Source organism: Cyprinus carpio, chromosome B2 (genome assembly GCF_018340385.1).
Source record: "Cyprinus carpio isolate SPL01 chromosome B2, ASM1834038v1, whole genome shotgun sequence".
Lineage (NCBI taxonomy): Eukaryota > Metazoa > Chordata > Actinopteri > Cypriniformes > Cyprinidae > Cyprinus > Cyprinus carpio.
Window position 1 is genome coordinate 31,777,872 of NC_056598.1, and position 18,068 is coordinate 31,795,939.

Here is an 18,068-nt window from a genome sequence, read left to right on the forward strand (position 1 = left end):
CTGCTGGTTTATGTTCAGTTTACATTGACTGAGCGTTACTCGCGCTGTGGTACTGCAACTCCTCAGATTTGCTCTAAAACTGTGCTTTTCAGTCCTGGAGTGCTTCTGTTTTCTTATTTGTGCATCCTTGTTTCCTTTCCTCTCGCGTCTTAGCTCCACCCCCTTAGCATACGAGGGAAGGATGCAAGAAAAGGAAATGAAGGCGGAGGAATCAAAGGATGAACATTGGAATATTCTTAACAACTCAAGTGTCACTTCAAAACATCATCATCTGCGCTAAAGGGATCTGCCCTTATGTTTTTTAAGTTCAATTTTTAAGGCATTCATAATAAATATAAATAAAGCAAGATGCCCTTTTGAAATAAATGACATGTATGGTTTATTTAAACTACAAAGGTAAAATATAAATGTAATTTTTTTACGACAGATGTGAGTAGGGTTGCCAACTTTGTCACTATGAAATGAGGGACAAAAGGTGGGCTGGTTTTGTGCGAAAATACAGTGTATGATTTTTAGCCATTTGTCATAATGATAGATAATTTAAAGGAATAGTTCACACCCAAAAATGAAAAATTCTGTCATCGTTCACTCACCCTCAAGTTGTTCCAAACCTGTATGAGTTTCTTTGTTCTGCTGAACACAAAGGAAGATATCTGGAAGAATGTTTGTAACCAAACAGATCTCGGTCCCCATTGACTTCCATAGTATATATTTTTTTCCTACTATGGAAGTCAATGGGGACCGAGATCTGTTTGATTACAAACATTCTTCCAAATATCTTCCTTTGTGTTCAGCAGAACAAAGAAACTCATAATTTTCATTTTTGTGGTGAACTATCCCTTTAATAAAATATTAATACATAACTCTCATGCCTTGGCAACGTACAGTAGGTTTAATAATAGTTTGTTCATTTAAAGCAGCATTAACACAGACAAATAGTAAAGGTAATAGGTAATGGTTAAATTAAAGGACTGAGACAAAATACTTGTGACTCCTGCACTGTAGGTTAGAAAAATACATGTTAATCTTGCATGTGACAAACTAAAAATAACATAGCTTATGTATGCTGTAGTTTTGCTTGGAATCAAATAGCGAACTCAGAACATGCAACCTCTGTGCACACAAACAGTGGTGGGGAATAAATTCTAAACATTCTAATTCACTCAAACTATATATAAGTTGGAAAACAAAACTTGACAAAATAAAACATTTAAGTGCAAAAGAAGAAAAGAGGGGCATGCCTCTGCTAACCAAGTCTACTTTTTCCATGGATATTTTTGGCTACCCTTGACCGATTCAAGCAGTCTTTTGTCCTTCTGTGCAGCCAGAGAAAAGTCCTTACATGACAGTTCACAGTTATTTGAAGTTTCATTTTTGGGGGCATCTCAGTTTATCCTGGAAATAATCACTGCGAGGAATGATGAGGTGAGATTTGTAGTCAAATAATTAAAACTCAGATATCACACACCCATATCTGAGTTTGAATTATTCTGAAATATTGATTATTACCTCATTTGTCATGTGTGGACTATATTCCATAGGGTTGCACAAATCCCTCTGCTTAGACAGTGACATCACTGTTTTGGATTTACCTTTAGTACAAAGTGTGTGTGTGTGTGTGTGTGTAAAGCTACGTTGACTTATGTTATTCATACAATACACAAACAAACATCAAAAACAAAGCCGGCTGCAATGAATTTCTGTGCAAAACAGCTTTTACAAACACTTCCACACAAGAACATTGTTATCACATAAGAACATTTTGATAGAAAACAAAAAATATTTAAAGTAGATCAAATTAGAATAAATAAAATGGAAATGTCTACATACTACATACTATTACTACTGTAAACTTTGCAAATAGGACATCAGCCCCTTCAAGTCAATGAACAATAACAAAGTGGGCTGCAATGAATGTCTGTGCAAAACAGCTTTTAGTGAAACATTTCTATACAAGAGCAGTATCACAAAAGAACATTTTTAATGTTTTTAAAAGAACAAGTTTTAAATGAACACAATTTTTTTTTTTTTTTAAACTGGAGTAAGCATGTGACGGCAGCGTGCACACGTCATGGCTCCGCTCCTATCCAATGGCAGAGGCACGCAGGGTTTTTTTCCACTGGAGTACTCACGTGAAGGATGCGTGCACTACTATTTAATTATATCATCACGCTATAAAGGGTTGGCCTGCGCTGGGTGCGCCCCTCCCCCTATAACTGTTCTGTCTCGCGGAGGAGCTCATTTGTGTGCATCTGTGTGAAACACGCATAGGAAGAACGGCTCCCCTCCAGCCGCGACTCGGCTCCAATCGTTCATGTTTATGAGCCGTTCAAAAGAATTGGTTCGTTCGCGAACGTCACAACTCTAGTGATCATTCTCAAGTGTCGTGATTAGCACTGCTGTTGTATCAGTGGTTAGATCAGCGCAGTAGTAAAAAAACGGGACAAGTGAGGTCCCGTACGGGACAAATCAATTAGGCTCAAAATGCGGGACGTCCCGCCTAATTCGGGACAGTTGGCAAACCTTATGGTTTATTTAAACTACAAAGGTAAAATATAAATGTTATTTTTTACGATATGGTTTATAAGGATACACCTCCTCACTACTCGCCTCCTCGCAGAGCAGTTAGAGAATTGAGATGTCCTACAAGACGGCTGAGCTCGACTGGTTTCCGGGTCATAGGATGGAGGACAGAGGAGAGAGGATATGAGGAGGGATGTTGAGAAGCACCCCTGGTCCTTGAGAACCTATTAGTTTCTCTCTCCTTTCTTAGGGCTGAGCTCTTCAAGCTCTCATCTAATGAGCCGCTGATCTGAATCAGACGTTTTTACCAAATGTGTTTCCCATCAGCACGACTGAAAAAGCACTGCTTTCTGTGAAGATACACAGAAATCTACACGATTCAAACAATAAAAACATACATTTAATTTAAAACGGCATTTTATTCAAATCAGGATGTCTATAAGCATATGTGTTTTACTCTCCATGCAAAAGTAAGAAAAAGAGAGAGGCTTTGACTCAGAAACAGTGATTCAGTTTGGAGCGTCACAATGAAGCCAATCAGAGCAGCGCTGGACATCTCTTTTCCAACACAAATGTGCTTATTTATCAGATATTAGTGTGTTTAAATTGGATTGTAATGTAATTAATTGCCTGAAAAATATTGTTTGAAATGAATCACGCAATATCATGATTGTGGTGTATGTGTGTGTTTTTACATACTGCTCTTCCACAGACCTTCATGCTGATAGTCAAGGCTGCGAGGGAGTCAGAACTGAAAATATGCCTTTTAAATTCATTGACTCGAATTCAAAGCCAATCCGGAATTGTAATTACATGATATTTAGTGATTCACACAAAGACACCTATAAATAATCTTACATTTACATTTAATCATTTAGCAGACACTTTTATCCAAAGCGAGTTACAAATGAGGTCAATAAAAGCAATCAAAATCAACAAAAGAGCAATGATATACAAGTGCTACAACAATTCTCTGTTGGTTCCACTTTTTGAGCATAGACCTGAAAATGACATTTCCAGCTTAAATTATTATACAATTTGAATGCTTTGGAGCACAGAGCTAAGGTTGGTCTCTTTTTAAAAAAGACACTTGGCAGATTATTGTAGAAGTGAAAAAAGTTATTGAAGTTTATGTTTATGAAAATATAAAATGTAAAAATTAAAATATTTATATTTTATATATAACATATATTTTACAAAACATGTTTCACTCTTAAAACTGCTAGAAAATCAAAGCCAAAACTCTGAACAAGTTTTGTGTTTCAAATTTGAGGTTGATATGTCAAAAAATGAGCTTTCAGTGAGATTTTGTTTGGCACAGTTCCACACTTTTCCACTAGATGACCATCAAACCCCCATTAGTAACCATATAAGGGCGCCCCCATATCCATCTATGGTTTGAATGATCTGAAACATGTTTTTCCATACTTCTCTCAATATTTATGAATAGACATCACATTCAGAAGTATGGCACTATTTGATTTCAAATAAACCTCCAAAAAACACATAAAAGGCATGCAACGAGAGCCCTGGACCTGTGTTATTTACATTTACATTTAATCATTTAATCATTTAGCAGACGCTTTTATCCAAAGCGACTTACAAATGAAAGTGAAAAAAAAATGAAATTGTATTTTAAATCCACTCAAAATAAGCCATACTCGAAATTGGTGCTCTGCATTTAACCCATCCAAGTGCACACACACAGCAGTGAGAAGTGAACACACCGTGAACACACACCCGGAGCAGTGGGCAGCTATATATCCAGCGCCCAGGGAGCAACTGGGGGTTCAGTGCCTTGCTCAAGTGTACTTCAGTCATGGGTATTGAGGGTCGAAGAGAGCACTGTTCATTCACTCCCTCCCACCTACAACTCCTGCCAGCACCGAGACTCGAACCTGTGACCTTCTGGTTACAAGTCCAAATCTCTAACCGTTAGGCCACAGCTGCAGAAACAATCAGATAAACGAGAGAACAACAACGGTATACAAGTGCTATGACAAGTCTCAGTTAGTCTAGTACAGAACACGTAGCCATGTTTTTTTTTTTTTTTTTTTTTTTAAATGAATATGATAGACAAGATAAAGAAAAGGTAAGTACTAGTATTAGTTGGTTAAGTGCAGACGAAAAAGATGAGTCTTTAGATGTTTTTTGAAAATGAGTAAAGACTCAGATGTTCGAATTGAGATCGGGAGGTGTTATAGTCTACACTGCATCAAAAATGGAGAATCTATTGTTTTTTTCTTTACATTCAAAACACATTTAGACCATTTTTTCTCAAAAAATAGAATGGATGATATCTAAAACCATCTTATCTTTTGAACACTTAACATGTTGGGGCAGCTGTGTAATTATGGTTTGAGATTTTTAGTTGTAACCAGAAGGTTGCAGGTTCGAGTCTCGGTGCTGGCAGGAGTTGTAGGTGGGGGGAGTGAATAAACAGCGCTCTCTTCCTCCCTCAATACCCATGGCTGAAGTGCCCTTGAGCAAGGCACTGAACCCCCAGTTGCTCCTCGGGCGCTGGATATATAGCTGCCCACTGCTCCGGGTGTGTGTGTTCACGGTGTGTTCACTTCTCACTGCTGTGTGTGTGCACTTGGATGGGTTAAATGCAGAGCACCAATTTCGAGTATGGGTCACCATACTTGACATATGTCACAACTTTCACTTCATGAAAAGGAATGAAGGTTTTTACCGATTTTTCATGATTTCACATGTGCATCCCTATTTTAAAGTAAAGATCAGAATTCGCTCTGTGACTCGGATGAGTAGCCTACTCTTCTTGCAAATTAATAAATTGCCGTTGCTCTGTAAATCAGTCATGAGTCATGACATATGAAAACTAGAGTCTTTAAGCTTTCAAACCATATATAGTTTTCCAAGATTACTTTAGGTTCAGACTAAGATATTACTGTTTAAATCATGTAATGACGAGTGGGTCAGTTAACAGGTTAATGCAGTAATAGCAAGGTTTTTTTTTATTTTTAATACGCATGTAATTAAAATGGAGATATTTCTATATTTTTAATAAATGAAATGAACACTTAAATGTTAACATACCACAAATGAATATAAATGTTTCTAGTTCTGCTTAGTTATTTCGACCAGAAATGTGTGACTGCGATCAGTAAATGTAAATGAGGTTTCTATTGTCCTCTTGATTAAAGCGCTGCTCGGTGCAGAGAGACGCATGCGCAGTACAGCCGAGGTTCTGATGCGGTTCGGCTGATGTAGGTCAGATGTAACCCAAATGAGTCCAGAAGCAGCTTCACACAGGCCTGTGAATGTAGGACAAGCGAACCGAAGCGAAGCTCAGCGTCGGCTCTGTCTGTGAGGAATAGCGATGGAGGGATGATCGGCACCGGCCCGGTGTTTGATGATGAACCGGAGCGACGGAGCGGCGGCGGCCGAGCGGTGAGGACCGATCACGGCTTTATTTCATATGAATCCGCTCATCAGCGTCACAAAAAAAGGGGCCTTTGTTTCATTGCACCAGTCTTATGTTTACGTTCTGATGCAGTTCATTAGACAACGGGACTAATGTTCGTGTTTCTCCTGAGGGTTTTCATCCACAGAGGAGGTCAATGCATGGCTGCAGATGCACCTGATTCAGTCTGAGAAGGACCTGCACAGTACTGTAGCCTATATCTTCCATCTTCATCTCATAAGCAGTGCAGTGAACCTGATCAGTGATGCTGCATTATGGATGGATGTGTACAGTATTGTTGATTATGTATTTGTTATTCATGTCATAAGGTTTTTGACATAATAATAAAACATAATAAACATCAATATGTGACCCAGTAAGACCACTTCACGAGTTCACGCTTACATATAATAAACAGAGTAAATGTTATGCGTATTTGGAGAGAGCTCCGAGCTCGGCTTTTAGCCCGGACCCAGAGCGAACGGGCTGAAGGTGAGGAGTCGGGGTGGTGGAGGGATGCTGAAAGACTAAAGATAATGAAGGCAAGGCTGATTGATTATTTATAGGGGTTCTCTCTTGCGCTGGTTGGATAGATGGTGTAAATACTGATGATGGACTGGCCGTGTTAATTATCTGCGCGTGCTCCTCCCGAAATTTAATAAAACATCACATAGAGCAGCTTTGATGAGACACGTTTGAGTTCAGATGGAGATCATGTGATCGTAATCTGAGGCAAATTCAAGCTCAAACCGGTACGGTTTCCGGTTTGAACGACGTTTCCTGGAAACACGGTGTGCAACGGGGTTTGAGATACGTTTTCTCTTGTTTGGTGGTTGTGTCAAATATGCAAGTCCAATCTGCAGCAACATGCATATGAACCACGCGGTATTAAAGTGCCCCTATTATGGGTAATGAAAGGTTCATATTTTTGTTTTGGGAGTCCCCAACAACAGGTTGACATGCATGCAAGGTCAAAAAACACTTTCATTGTCTTAAAATATGCATTTATTTTTTCTTTTTTTGCTCAGTGACTCCCAAACGATTCGTTTAACGATTCATTTTTCCAAATTCCTCCTTTGCGTGACGCTAAACTGCATGATTGGTCCGATGACCCAGTCAGTTGTGATTGGTTCAATTCAATTCAATTCAAGTTTATTTGTATAGCGCTTTTACGATACAAATCATTGCAAAGCAACTTTACAGAAAATTAAGTTTCTACAATATTTAGTAGTAGCTTATCAGTGGTGACTGTCAGTTTATGTGTATACGGCAGAAATGTTCAGAGAAATCAATAAAAGACGTAAATAAACAGACGATTAACACTATTAACAGCAATTATGCAATCAAACTTGTAGCAAAATGTGTTAGTTCTGTATGTTGTCTCTGGGTTAGCATCATCTGAGGTCCTCTGAGGGGTTGGCATCATCTCTTCTCAGGTGTTCTGGATCTTGGAGTTTGTGTTGTTTATATTTTAGTTGGGATGTGATGTATATAGAGGAGAAAATATATTTTTATAGAATTTTGAGTGTGAAGAGGATGTGCGGGGAGAGAACAATACACACAACTAAATACGTATTTTGCATGCTACAGTATGCTTCAGAGTACATGACGGCAACAGTTTTTAAAATAATTACTCCACTTTCAGAATAAAAATATCCTGATAATTTAATCACCTCCATGTCATCCAAGATTTTCATGTCTCCCTTTCTTCAGTCGCAAATAATTTATCAGTCGCAACTTACATAACGAAACGATCGGTCATTTTCTTAAAAAAATAAAAAATTATACACTTTTTGCTCGTCTTGTCTAGCTCTGTGTACAATGGTTCAAGACAAGGTATGTCTTAAAACTCCCAACACTTTTCTCCTCCAACTTTACAATCATCCTACATTGTTGTTTAAATTATTATTATTATTATTTTTTTATTTTTTTTATTTTGAAAGAGTGTTTGATCATCCTTGCGCTAAACATTGGGTCGGTGCTTCTGCAGCGATTTTGGATGATTTTAAAGTTGGGGGAGAAAATGAGCTGGGAGTTTTTCGACATGCCCTAACTGTACCCTAAAGGCTCTCCCCTCACAGTATTAAACTGCTAGCAAATGTTTGACTATCAGTAGCATCTCATTATTTTCCATAGTCAGAATGCTGTGTGTTAAAGAAAATCATTATATCATTATTGTAAACTTGCATTAATAATTTAGCCGACAGATGTCCACATCGATTTATAGCTAGAGCAGACAACACCAGGGCCGGTCCTGACCACTTTGGTGCCCTGAACTGAACTGAGATGATGACATCACTGAATTCAATGATGAACTGCCTTTAACCCTCAATTTGCATTATTGACACACTGTTTTCCTAATTAATGTTGTTCAGTTGCTTTGACACAATCTGTTTTGTTTAAAGTGCTATATAAATAAAGGTGACTTGACCTGACTTGACTCCCTGAGCAGGGGAAATCTGTTGAAGTTTACTTCACTTCAGAACATTCACACACGGACAAGTGTGACATCATATACCTCTGTAAATAAATACAATTTAAATTCATGTCTTGCACACTTCAATGCACTTTGAATGGAACATATATGTTCGCTTCGAACTGGAATCATGGCTGAATATCCCGTGATGTCAACTTCACAGGGCACTTACGTTCGAATAGAACAAACGTCTGAAGCGATAAGAGAAACATACAGGTACAGCTCAAATAATTAGTTAATGAATTATTTTATGTAATTTAATTCAAAAAAGCAAACTTTCTTATATTCTAGAATCACTGCACACAAACTGAAATATTTCAAGAGTTTTTTGTTTTAACTCTGATGGTTACGACTTGCAGCTTAGGAAAATAAAAAATTCAGTATCTGCATTTTGGACTAGCTGGAGTTTGTTTATTAAGCGTGCAAAACAACCACCCAATAAAGCATTACAATAATCTAACCTTGAGGTCATGAATGCATGAATTAACGTTTCTGCATTTGACATTGAGAGCATAGGTCGTAATTTAGATATATTTTTGAGATGAAAAAATGCAGTTTAACAAATGCTAGAAATGTGACTTTCTAAGGAAAGATTGCTATCAAATAGCACACCTAGGTTCCTAACTGATGAAGAAGAACTGACAGAGCAGCCATCAAGTCTTAGACAGTGTCTTGACTTAAAATAAAAGTTATTGTCATATCTGTGTCCTTTTATGTCAGGTTCTTATTTAATCAATAAATTCAATCGAATAAAAATACACGCTGGCTATTAACAGTCAAATGAACTCACTTTCAAAAAAGTCATAGATGGATTGTGTATAAATGTTAAGTTTTAATATAACATTTGAATGCAGAAATATTAAATGATTGCAAAAATGAAATAAGCTACTTTTTTTAAATATGAAACTGCAACCGCCAGTAGGTGGCAGCAAGTGACTGTCTTAATGAGTGAGCTGAATCAACCGATTCCTTTAAAAAGCTGATTCTTTAACTTTTTTAACTACTGTACTTATTTCCTGATAGAATCATTTACTGTCCGTGTAACGCTGAGGAACAAAACACTGCTGTCCGGTGACACAGCAGTTCTGCTGTTTGTTTTGTTTTCTTTCTGACAGAGCAAAATGGAATTTTGTGTTGTGTATTGTACATTTGCGATCGTTCAGATATTCGAAAAAAAATAAAAAACAGGACTCTTGTTTGTGTGATAGGCTAAGTCCTATATCATAGGCATAGCTATGTTATAAAAATAGAAACTTATTAAATTGTTTTTTTTTAATTTATAATCTTTTTGATGACATTTCTTCCCAACTATGTGTAATGGCAGTAAGACGAGAGAGATTACTCAAAACTCATCAGATGATCGCATAATTTAGTGGAACATTAATATAGTAATATAGAATCATCCTCTGTAAAGAAATGATGTGTGAACATTTCAGAATTTATCATTATCTTTCTAAATGTGCGCTCTTTGGGGCTAAAGGCTTAATGGAGCTGTTTAAAGTAGCCATGTGATAAACTGAATGGTACAGACGCGATTCAATACGTGTGTCCTTCTTCTATGTGAAATATTCATAAATACCAGTTTATGTTGTTTGATTGTGGCCTTGAAGGTCGTAGTTGTAAGCTGTAGCTTTAGATCTTGCATGCACATTGGAAATGCGGCTAATAATTTCTGAATTCTGACTGGCATATAACTAACAAATCAAACAAACGTAAATGGGCAAAGACAAGGCGGGGCCCATGGGTTGCAGCCCACTCAAGCCAAATGGTAAGTCCGTCCACGATCGCAGGCAGTTCCACCACTGATCATTCACACAGAAACTGCATTCTCCTCTGTGTCTCTGGCCTCTGTTAACGCCGTTTACAGACTCTGAAATAAAACAAAAAAGCATCCGGTTCCGATTTATGGCCAATCGGTGCATCTCTCCTCAAATGTAAACTGCTTTTATTTTGGTGGTTTGCCAGCAAATAAATAAATGCGCTGCATGTTTGAGAGTGAAGCGCTGTGTCATGGGCTGCACTCGAACACATTACAGCTTCACCCTGAAAACTGCAGCGCATTGATATTTTTATTTAATTAAATCACAGCCTTTCAAGATATGACTATGGCATTAAGCCATAATGCCATATTGAATATATATTCATATATTCAGCTGTTTTGAAACAAGGTGGAGAGAGTTCTGTTCATAACAGTAGACCTGCTGGTGAAGAAGGGACAGGTACAAGAAAAAAAATGTACACACACACACATAAACAGAAGGAGGAAAACGAGATATCAAAGAAAATGAAGAAACGGGAAAGGAAGTGAAATGAATGTGCTGTTCAAGAGAGAACCTTTAATTATTTTGCATGGCCCGAGACTAAGGATTTAGACACTTTTATGTGATGGTCATACAAATAATAGGGTTGTCTGTGGTTTCAAAATCTGTTGTGGGTGTATGGCCTGGATGAGTGTGAGACTTCCTAGCCTGACATAACCCGCGTTTCCACCGCTGGAACTTTACCCAGGAACTAGGGACTTTGGGCTAGTACTCTGTGTGTTTTCACCGCAGGAACCAGGATCTAATGCCGTGTTTCCACCGAAATTACCCGGAACAATTGTACCAGGAACTTTTTCCCCAGGAACTATTTTCCCCCCAGACCTGTTGCTTTCTGCGTTTCCACCGCAGTCTAAAGTACCGTGAAGATTAGGCAAATAGTCTGGTGACATAGGTCTGCGCGCGTTTCTCAATACAAAGTACGCAAATTTTGGACTTGCATCCTCGGTAGGTCAGACTTTGCGAGTTTGACTCGGGAGTGTGATGACCGTGACGACGCAAATCCGGTAATTCTGCAAACAGCAGCGTACTTGATAACATCGGTCAGCTCACCTTGGCTACTGCAATTTTCCTCACTGTATATTTACAATAAAACGAAATATAATATGAAATACCACTGCTTCCTTCCTTTTTTATTTAAACATAATAATAGCTGCAGAAATGTACTTAGTTCAGGGAAATGTGTATATATACAGCCATTACAATGAAACGAAATATTATATCAATTGACTCTTTTTATTTTCATTTTAACATATAGATAAATTGAATAAAGACCAAAGATTACCTGTTAGATTTACCCAAAACTAATTATATTTTATGTTTAACCATGTTAACCAAATGTGAGAAGGACTAGCCAAGGTGAGACTGCTCTCGGCGGATACATGAGCACTGAGTTCCCGCTGATCGCGTGGAGCTGATCGTCTCCGAAATTGGCGAAACATGTTTTTAAATAGGCACTGTCTTTATAAATAAACTGCAGATTTGAATTTAAACAACTACATTCTCGCCTGAAATACTTTGAAATTACATTTCATGACACAATAACAGTAATATTTAGAAAATGATCCAAATAAATGAACAACCAATCAGCATGCTCAGCACCCAAGTCCCGCCCCTAAAGTTCCGGAACTTTGTGAGGGGCATTTTTTTTTACCCGGAACTTTATTTAGATCCTGGTTCCTGCGGTGGAATCACACCCAGTACCAGCCCAAAGTCCCTAGCTCCTGGGTAAAGTTCCAGCGGTGGAAACACGGCTTAAGTAAAGTCAGTCAGGAGAATGATTGGGTTGATTCATTTTGTTTGTAATCTAAATCTTTTATTTGACAGTTTAGTTTTTAGTGATTTAATAAACATGTATAGAGATGAAAGCCAAAATATTAAATGTCATGAATGAAAATTCCCTGAGTAATCCACTATTTTGTAGAGGGGGGGTAAAAATGGCCCTAACCCTGACTTCAGAAAGATGACAGCAGCATAATGTTATTTTTACACAGAGATCGGTAGGTCTGTTAATAAAATCTGCTGACTTTAGCAATCTTTGTTGCATCATGTGCCAATGGTGACCATTCAAATATGGGGAAAGAGCACTTTACAAGTTTTTTTCTCCAAAGTTCTCCTAAACCTAACCCTAGGCCTGTAACTCAAAAACCATTAAAGATATCTCAATGCCCAGAGATATTGGAATTTCAGTATGGCTCCAGGGGTAAATCATTAAATTGTACACAATTTCAATGGTCAAAAACCAAATATGGCTCATTTTCAAAAGTGATCAAAATCTTTTTTTTTGTAGATTTGTGTATTATGATGATTTTTTTTTTTTAATAGGGGTGTGTCTTGTTTTATAATTTGTGATTGAATCTTGAGTTTGTGGTTGCTATTCATATTCTTTTTCCGAGAAGTATTAAAGTTATCACTATATAATTTTAGACTGCACTTCTTAATAAACTTTTCTTTTGGAATTTTCCAATGTCTCAATGAGGCTCCATATTCAGAATGTGGAACATTACCCATTTTGAGTGGTTAAAAACCACTGATGACGGATGTGTATCTAGTGACAGTGGATGTTATATTGTCATGAGGGAGTTCACCCTTACAGATGCACATCTTCTGTATGTGTTTGTATGGGCATGTAATGTTTCAGGCCTGTTTGTATTTGGGTCAGTGATGTGCCACGGTCATCTTGGTGTTGTAAGTGAACTTTAAAATATGAAGTTATATAACTTTCAATGAAAAAAAAAGACACTACAGACACTACAGTACTAATTCCTATTCAAATGGTTGTTTAATTTTACAAGTTCATATTAAAAAAGGCAATTCGATTTTAGAAAGATTACATAAATATTTCCAAAAACAGGAAAGACTTCATTCAACACTCCTCTGCGGGACTGTTTTCTTAATTTCTGAACGTTACCGCCCGCTCCTGCAAACATTCTAATATTGTATATAATTTTCTCTAAGGGTGTTCCAATCAGGATTTTTGGAGTGATGTCGTTGAACACATACACTGTGCCTTGTTTACACTCGGGCCCAGAAGCACCATACATATGTGTTTAACATTTTCACGGCGGATCTGGGTCAGTGCCACACCACCACATGCTTGCATCACGGTACTGTTGTACACAATAATGATTATTATGATTATAATTAAATAAACATAGGATTCGATCAATATTAAACTAAACAGCATCTGCTGGCTTACACTGGTCATATTAACGAGTGTGTCTAAACGACCGATTTTACTTCAAGTTTTAAGCATGCAAAGATAAAACAATACACCTTTACAAGGCTAGTTACCTGAAATGAAACGATCAACTGCACAAACCTCTGCCGTGACTTGAACCGTGGTCTCATGCTGATGATATAACATCCAGGTAGCCACGCCCACAGCTGGTTATGATTGATTGATCGGCAAGCTCAAACCTGATTGGCTAAAGAGTACGAGTGTCCCTCGTAGGAGGAGTTCGCTGCCAGGAAAGTCTCAAAAATACACACACACATCCAAGGTGATTCACACATTTACAGTCCGGGATGAACTCGTGAAATTTAAATAATAATAAGTGAATATATATTTTTATTTTCATGCACGTAAATTGGGATACGCATCTGTGCATCATGTCTTTTGCGTGAATTATTATTGAGTCTAATCTGCCTCCATATAACAATTGACTACTGCAGCAAGCCTAGTGTTTCTGATCGATCTGCACAGCGCGATGCGTTTCCAACAAGCCTGTTTATCCCCATCCTGATGCAGACCTTTAATTCATTGTTCTCTGTTTTGTTTGATTGTTTTATTCACTTTCCATTTTTGCTAAAGTACAACGACAAAAGCGCTTCAGTAATGTGTGTATGAACTTATGATTTATAGATTCCTGTTCTGTTTTTTCAGGGATTTTGTTGTGGATGGAGAGGGAAATGTGTGCAGAACTGCAGTTTACATGACAGGTAAAACACACACACACACACACACACACACACACACTTGCTCACACATACACACACAAAAATGCAAATACATACATTTTTCTTTGTGACTTAAATGTCTAAATACTGTTTTGGATCACCGATTTCAAAGTGAATATATGTGTGTGTGTGTGTGTGTGTATATATGTATTTATGTTTAACAATCATTTCTATGTTTGTAGACTGTCTGAATGAAGACACTGATAAAGTTCCTCTTCAAACGCACCCGCTGAGAGAATTTGAACAGGTGAGATTTTCAGTATTTGATTGCAGCGGTTCAGCCCTTCTCATGTAAAATTAGATCAAATGAAACTGTTTCCATCATTGATCTAAAACACATCCATTTGTTTCTAAACGGCTGCTGGAGTCCGTTTCAGAAGAAGGAAATGCTCAGGACAGAGAGATCCACAGCTGCTCTCTAGCACCACCATGTGCTGTTTGCTGTATTGTATGTGACGTCACACGATTAAGAACCTTGATTTTGCAGCCTTCTCTGAGTGTGAGCTGCTCTGATTCTGAGAAACAACTTCTTATAGTTAGAAGTCATGTGAGTTTGTGCGTGTTGTTTTTTTGTTGTTAGTTTCTGTTGTTATTTTTGTCTTTTTTATTTTGTTGTGTTAAATGTATAGTTTAGTTAATTTTTTTATTGTAATATAAACAAATGTTATAAACCAGAGCTGAGCTGATGCAGCAGCGTTTAGACACCCGCTCACATTCACATCAGATGTCTAAACAGAACAGTGCTGGTAAATGTGTGGTAAAGGCCGTGTGATGATGGCAAATGCTGTCGGCAGCCGCACAGATTTAGTTGAATGTGGGACGATCGTCCGGCTGCTGGCTGTCGAAGCGTTTGACCAATTGACCTATCGTAAACCCCTCCCCTCAAACGCAGATGAGCCAATGGCAGTCGAGTATCAGTTGCACAGGGAGCGGAACTCGGAAATCTGTAGGTTTCAGTGCCATAGAAAAACACTGGAAGATCCGAAGCTTGCATCTTTTATGGGGGTTTATGCTACAAAAATGGAAAAACGATGTGCCTAGGGCACTTGTAACACTGATTCCAGGTATCCTGAGAGGATAGACAATGTAATTTATTTTATTCCATTTCCTAAATCCAACAAAAACAGAGCAAAATGTCCCTAAGCGTTCAACCCCAACATTAATTTTCTGGTTGTCATACTCTCATTAAGTTGCACCTTTCGTCTGCTCAAATGTTCTCTGCGGCATATTGTCCTTCAGCAAGGTATATCTGGCTAAAACTAGCTAACATTTGCGTTAAAATTAGTGAATCCATGCTAACGTACAAACCTAAATAGTGTTCTGTTCTCACGTCATGTACCGTGCAGTGAAAGTCAAAAACACATAAACAAAGGTCTATATGAGAGTGCCTCTCCATATTTATCTGGATAAATGTAAATTAATTTAAACTTACCCTGCAGTATATGAACGGTGTTGATCCGGGATGTTGCCATTGCGATCGTGATGATTAATATGAAGTAATATAATCTTCCCATTTGCATTGTGATCTGTATTTTTACATATTTATTTTAATATCTTTTATATATCCCTCCATGGTATATTCAAGTCCCACTTGAAGGTCCAACTGTGTCCCAAATTGATCAGAAACACCTTGGAAGAAGGTTTTCACTGACAGCTGTCATTGTAAGACAGTGAGCAACTCCATATTTTGTGTCACAAGTGAGCAACAGTATCTAAGGGGGACGGGGCTTACTGATAGGTCAATAGTACACTGGAACAATGTGATTTGCTGTGAGATGCAGGAATACTTTATATGAGTCACTAGTTTCTCTCTGATGATGAACTCTGAGCGCATTCTTGAGGAAAACACTTTTGATACTCCAAACAACAGCAGATAGTGAGTGTAAGAGAGAAACTGACCTTCTGATTGATTAAATGCTTGAAATATGGCCTATGGAAGGCAAAAACTGATTTCAACATTGATAATAATCAGAAATGTTTCTTGAGCAGCAAATCAGTATATTATTATGATTTCTGAAGATCATGTGACACTGAAGACTGGAGTAATGATGCTGAAAATACAGCTGCGCATCACAGAAATAAATTACACTTTAACAGAGATTCACACAGAAAACAGCTATTTTAAACTGTAATAACATTTCACAATTTTTCTGTATTTTTGACCATATAAATGCAGCCTTGGGGAGCAGAAGATACTTCTTTCACAAACATTATATAATCTTAATTATTCTAAAATGTCCTGTAGTGTATTTGGTCATCACAGTATAACAGTGATGCCAGTTATGATTGGTAGAAGAGGCAAAGATGAAGCCCAGATATGAGAGAGTTTTGAGTCTCATGTTTTGATCTCGACATCATTCCCAGACTCACATTAGTGTGAGTCTTCATCATCATCATCATCATCATCAGTATTATTCTGCGATGAGGGGAATGACGGCAGGTGCGTCTGACCGCTGGTGTATTTATAGATGTTGTTCTGAGGGCCGTGAAGCACACAGGGATGCCAGTGTAGAGTTCAGAGTGAGTTACGTAACTCATCCAGCGTTCAGACGGACGGCTGCTGTGGGACACAAGACGGGCTTCAGCGGTTTATCTGAGCCGAGTCTGGAATAAACACACGTGAAGCTGGGACGCTCCTCACGGACAGTTATTATTAGGAACTCAGTTTCTGAGCGAGGAGCGGCCGTCCAATGGACCGAGTCCAGACTGTTCATGATCATGTGACCTCACCTCTTCTCAGCCCGTTCTCTCCGTGTGACCACAGCCTGTCCTCTGATTGGCTCGTCTCTGGGCTCTCAGGGATTCCTGGGATTTCTTCCAGAGTAAAAACAGCTCTGCCGTCTGTATCTCCGTCCTAAAGCTCATCATGGAGTCATGCGGCCCCGGGCCCTTATAGCGGCCCCTTGTTCTCTGTGTGTGAGCGTGAAGATGGCGTGTAAATATGATCATGTGGATAAGGATCTTTCACGTTTGTTTTTGTAGTGTTGTAGTTGTGTGATGTGTGCGAATGGCATGATCTTCACACACACAGACACACACACACACACTCCCGCCGGACATGTCTAACACTTACCGAACTCTCTCACAGCACCTCAATGATCTGAAGAAGGAGAACTTCAGCCTCAAGCTGCGCATCTACTTCCTTGAGGAACGGATCCAGCAGAAGTTTGAGGACAGCAGCGATGAGATCTACAGGACGGTGAGACGCTTTCAGATCTGCTTCATTTACAAGCAAAAGAAAACAGCCTAAAGACCTTTAACAGTAATAATGACTAAAATGATACAAATAAATATTAAATCATTTGTATATGACCTTTCTCCATTAAAAAGAATGTATAAATTTCCATTAAAGAAATCGTAGCGCTGAAGTTCTCATAACGGTTGGGACAGATCTGCGGGTCAGTGTGAGAAAGATTTGATTTTACTGTCACAGAAAATCTGAACATCATTTTATTTGATGTATCCTATATTTTTGTTTGCTGATTTGGTAAGACTAATTTTGTTGAAATCACAAGAAGTAACTCTGTATTAGAAGCACCAAAGAACCCATCATTTTATTTTTGTATAATAGTTTTTTGTTTTTGTTTTTTTGAAGAAAAAAAAACAATGCCAAAAAAGATATGTTTGCTGGAAATAAATAAACAATTGTTTAAAGATTCTTAATTGAACCATGTAAAAACCCAGCCAAAAATGCTGCAGGATCCTGAAATACAAGCTAATATACATGAACATGTGTCTGTATGTTAGTAAGTGATGTGTCTATATCAGTCTGAATTGCAGCATAGAAATCCATTCGTTCTGTTGAATCTCTTTTCAGTTTAGTTGCTTTACTCACTTAACTTCTGAATTGTTCATATGAAGGGTG

At 38.1% G+C, this 18,068-nt stretch overlaps 1 protein-coding gene across 9 annotated transcripts in view; it reads left to right on the forward strand.

Moving 5' to 3' along the window:
- Positions 1 to 5,714: 5,714 nt before the first annotated feature.
- Positions 5,715 to 18,068, forward strand: part of LOC109069039 (myomegalin-like) — a 46,830-nt gene continuing 34,476 nt past the window's right edge. For 8 of the 9 annotated variants that reach the window (XM_042719122.1, XM_042719126.1, XM_042719125.1 and 5 more), the window contains exons 1-4: positions 5,715 to 5,937; positions 14,130 to 14,185; positions 14,386 to 14,450; positions 17,292 to 17,402. In XM_042719122.1, the coding sequence (XP_042575056.1) occupies positions 5,900 to 5,937; positions 14,130 to 14,185; positions 14,386 to 14,450; positions 17,292 to 17,402 (270 nt within the window). In that variant the 5' untranslated portion in view covers positions 5,715 to 5,899. Of the gene's footprint in view, positions 5,938 to 14,129; positions 14,186 to 14,385; positions 14,451 to 17,291; positions 17,403 to 18,068 lie in introns of those variants that run through there. The other variant, XM_042719129.1, reaches the window with a different exon arrangement.